We start from the raw sequence: 4,175 nt of genomic DNA on the forward strand, positions 1-4,175 counted from the left end.
TTTCAAATATAATTAAACTTTAAATATCGTGGTATAAGTGATACGTGTGACAAAACCACGATGATTTGTCACTGTGATTTTTTGTAACTGGAACGATAGTATAGAAATGTAACGCTTTTCCCCAAGTCTAGTATGTCAACATGATAGCAAACGTCATAAATTTACTAGACCTTTTGTCCTCAGTGGGACAGAAGCCAAATATACAAAAAAAAATACACCAATGATTATATATTACTTCTAAGCAGTCAAAAGTTGCTCCAGTCTACATATTATCATCAATACCATTAACTAACATTGCAAGATATTATCCCTTTATAACCTCAAGCTAGCAGCAATCACTAATCTAAAGGTGAAGTGTTTTATAATACAACTTTACAAGATAATGGAGTTTCATCGTTTTGTTACATTGTATTTATTATTTTTTATCAATATATTACACAAGAGTAATAATTCCTTACTTTCCCGATCCAAAAATACGTACATTTATATGCCTAAAATGTTTGATTATGTTGAACCAATAGATGTTGATAATATTTACAACTCACTTCAAGAAGAAGTACCGGGAATCAAAATGTTTAAAAATAAAATTAAAAAAGACTATAAAAATATATTCAATACACCCCTGCAAATTGGCAGGCGTGCAAATCGAAATATATTCGCGAAAAAGATAATTAAAGATAGAACAATGTGTTTATTAACTCAGCCACCTACAATAGATCGTAAAGGAAAAATACCTGACTTAATTTGGAGAAAAATGAAGTTATCATCTCCACAACCTCCTGACGTGGTTCTATCGTCATGGAAAGAAGATGATAATGATTACGATTATAGTGATGATGATAAAGATGAAGACAATTATAATAAAACAAACGAGATCATTATTGATTTCGAAAAACAAGTTTTTAAAATACCTTCTACTGCTATTACTACCACAGAAAAGGTTACTACAGTAACGATACAAGCAACTGCTGCTTATCAGAATCAGAGTTCTAACATAACCTTGGATCAAAATACAAAACATCAACTGCCTGATAATTTTGTAATTTTGAATGGTACTAGGAAAGGACAGTGTTATAGGTGTGGAACAAACACTGGCCATTCTGAAAATTCTTTTTGTCATGACTTATTTAACAATAACGAATATCGATCGTTGGTCGGATTATTACGAACAACTTGCTACGATAATCCATCAGTAAGCCACGGCAAGAAAGTAAAATGGCCTAAAGAATACGATAAATTTAAATTGTACCAATACACTGATCAAGGCTTGGAAACTAAACTCTATGGTTCGTATTCAGGTGGTTGCTTTAAGAGATTCCTAGATATTGGTAATTTCTACACACAAAGAGGCTGTAGGCAATGGCCACCCGATGGCAACAGATTTAGAAGAAGATATTTTGATCATCCCACTACTCAACTATATAGAAGACTGGAAAAGAAACTTGGTAAGAGCGAAAGAGATGCTTGTGTCTACAGTCTTCACGCTTCTCTTGTGCCTTTTTCACGAGATCAATCGTTGTTTGCAAGACATCATGTTTGTGTTTGTAAGGGAAGGTATTGTAATGCTGCTAGTAATATTATCACTTCATTTGTAAGTTTCATTTTAGGTGTAATTTATTTCATAAAGTAATGTTATTATTATGTTTATTGTTTTCCAGCACATAGAGGCTTACATTAACGTATTTACTAAGATTTTTCTACTACCTTGCAGGAAGTTTAGATTTTTAAACTGAGATTAGGTATAACCTGATTTAAAGCCAAACTTAAATTAAAATTTCAAAACATCCGATACCAAACTGTCTCCAAATAATCTCAGTACAGAGTACTAAAAAAACCGACCTCAAAAGGACGTGGAATTACTTCTCTATTTAATAAATATTAATAATTAAAAATAAAAACAATAGATAAAATAAAATTAATATTAATAAGTAGTCTATTTGCTAAGTTTTATTGAAATATCCTTAAATTCGCCACTACAGAGGACTTGACATTGGAGATAATAAGAAACGTATATTGAGAGAAAAACGCCTTGAATTGGAGAAATAGCAAAATCAACCATTAAAATAATGGCTCCTTAAGTAAAATTTAATCTTCATACGTGAACAGCCTCCCTTAGAGGTGGATAATTTTCTTCAAAATGGAATTACCCCCTTTCCAACAAAAACAGAAGCATGAAAATCGGTTCACAAATACCGGAGTTATCGCGTAACATACTTACAAAAAATACACAGTCGAATTGACAACCTCCTTTTTTGAAGTCGATTAAAAATCAATAAAATTATCACCTGTAAGCTAACCATTCGTCGAGAAAAATGTGAAATTACAGGCACATTGGACAATATCAAGTATGAAGCTTCATTCGCATCATACATCTTTTAATTTCATCGAGTATTGCTTATTTGACAGCAATCGCTCCGGAAGGACGTCGAACGGAGGACGAGATTACAGGGCCTTTGTTTGTCTGTACAAAGGCTTGAAACTTATAACCCTCTTTTTGCGTCGGGTGTTAAAAACGGAATACACCATCATCTATTCTTATCCATAATAATAGTCTATATTGGTTATTTCACCTCAGAAACCGTCTCTGAAACCACCAACACTGGAATATAGCAATCGTTGAACTTCGCAAACGCTAATCGACAAGGGTTAAGTCTTACTCCTCAAGTTTTCACATTTACACAAATAATTACCTCCTCCCTTGATCTTCACGGCCCCTTTTGTACTCTAGAGGTTATGATTAAAACTTCGGTTTCGGTTTATGCAAAGTTTGGCACAAAAACCGAAATCGGTTCTTTTCTATTTTAGCCTTTCCAAGTTTAGTTAACGAGTCTAACTTTTTTACTAACAACGTTGTGTCTCTAATGCACAAGTACTTTACCGTATCCTAATTGTGTTTTTTATTACTGATTTGTTTTACTATTCTACTTACGTTTTCTAATAAGTGCGAAAAATTGTACCCTTGTCGACTAGTTGAGGACAAAAATTTAAGTCATTTTCGATACATTATGTAAAATTGAGAATGTTTGAAACTTTAAAAATAGCTTGTCAAAAAAGAAAAACTGTAAATGCCCGTTCCCATGGTAGAGCTACTCAGAGCACTGAATAAGCAAAATTTCCAGGTACCTACGAACCCAAATTATTTACGTACTTTACAAAACATGTGATTCGGTTTCGGTCTCACAAAATTAAGATAGAACTCTATTATGCGCTTCCTCTTTGGTAGAATTGAACTTGTTACAGCCCTATTTACCTTTAGCCGGATCTTATTGAAAAACTTTTAGAAACATTACCTTGAGAAGAATTTAGGCAAGTTCGTCAGCGGTTACTTCAATCTATGCTTACTTGCTACAGATATAAAGGCAAAGAAGTTACATTTGGACTTAAATTCTCATTTAGATGACTTAATTCCTTTTTGGTAACATGTTTATGTAATAAGCAGAAAGAGTGTGTATTAAGAACGCACACACTTATAGTGTTCCCGTACTAGGGAAACCCTGTATCACGGGAGCCACAAATTACATCCCCATACGTGAGTATGGAGTAAAAGGCCATATAAATATTTCTCCCGGTCCGGGTATCAAACCCATGACCTCTGTGGCAGTCCAGCACGGTTAACCGTTCGGCAACAGAAGCAAATTAAATAAAGACGACGACGTGAATTTGTAGCGGCGTCCTATTAAAAATATTTTTTTGAACACCACAAGACAACAATTATTTTACATTATAATATATGGTAACCGAAATCCATAAAAATCTCTGTTGGAGTTAATTAAGAAAGAAATATTACTATTTTTAATTTTCACAACTTAACACGATGTAGTGACAGAAAAAAGTTTACAATTAGACCAAAGATCTTATACCCAAGATATGTTACGTTCATAGTAATCGACGTTTGAAATCTGTCGCGCACCTTATATAAGCTTTTTCAAAAAATCGCGCGTCATTTGCATTGACGGGACATAGATGATTATGATTTTATTGAACAGAATGGACATGCATACAATGAAAAAGGAAAACAAATTTATTTTGTTATTAATAAACGCGTAAATATTTATAAGTTAAATACAATCTTCTACCTTGGACAATGTTATTTCTAAGGTAATAAATTAAATGTAATAAATTGTCTTTCGCTATTTATTAAACATTAACATTCTTTAGTCTTGTGATCAAATCAA

At 32.9% G+C, this 4,175-nt stretch overlaps 1 protein-coding gene across 1 annotated transcript; it reads left to right on the plus strand.

Annotated features, from left to right (window-relative positions):
- Positions 1-465: 465 nt before the first annotated feature.
- On the plus strand, positions 466-1,630 carry LOC113227489. Its single transcript, XM_026460428.1, has one exon. The coding sequence runs from the start codon at positions 488-490 to the stop codon at positions 1,628-1,630; it is 1,143 nt and encodes a 380-aa protein (XP_026316213.1). The 5' UTR covers positions 466-487.
- The last annotated feature ends 2,545 nt before the right edge of the window (positions 1,631-4,175 follow it).

The sequence above is a fragment of the Hyposmocoma kahamanoa genome, unplaced genomic scaffold (assembly GCF_003589595.1).
Source record: "Hyposmocoma kahamanoa isolate Upper Pololo Valley unplaced genomic scaffold, ASM358959v1 210, whole genome shotgun sequence".
NCBI classification, from domain to species: Eukaryota; Metazoa; Arthropoda; class Insecta; order Lepidoptera; family Cosmopterigidae; genus Hyposmocoma; species Hyposmocoma kahamanoa.

Excerpts from the sequence above, each read along its gene's own strand:
- LOC113227489 (XM_026460428.1), top strand. The coding sequence starts at position 488 with ATGCCTAAAATGTTTGATTATGTTGAACCAATAGATGTTGATAATATT.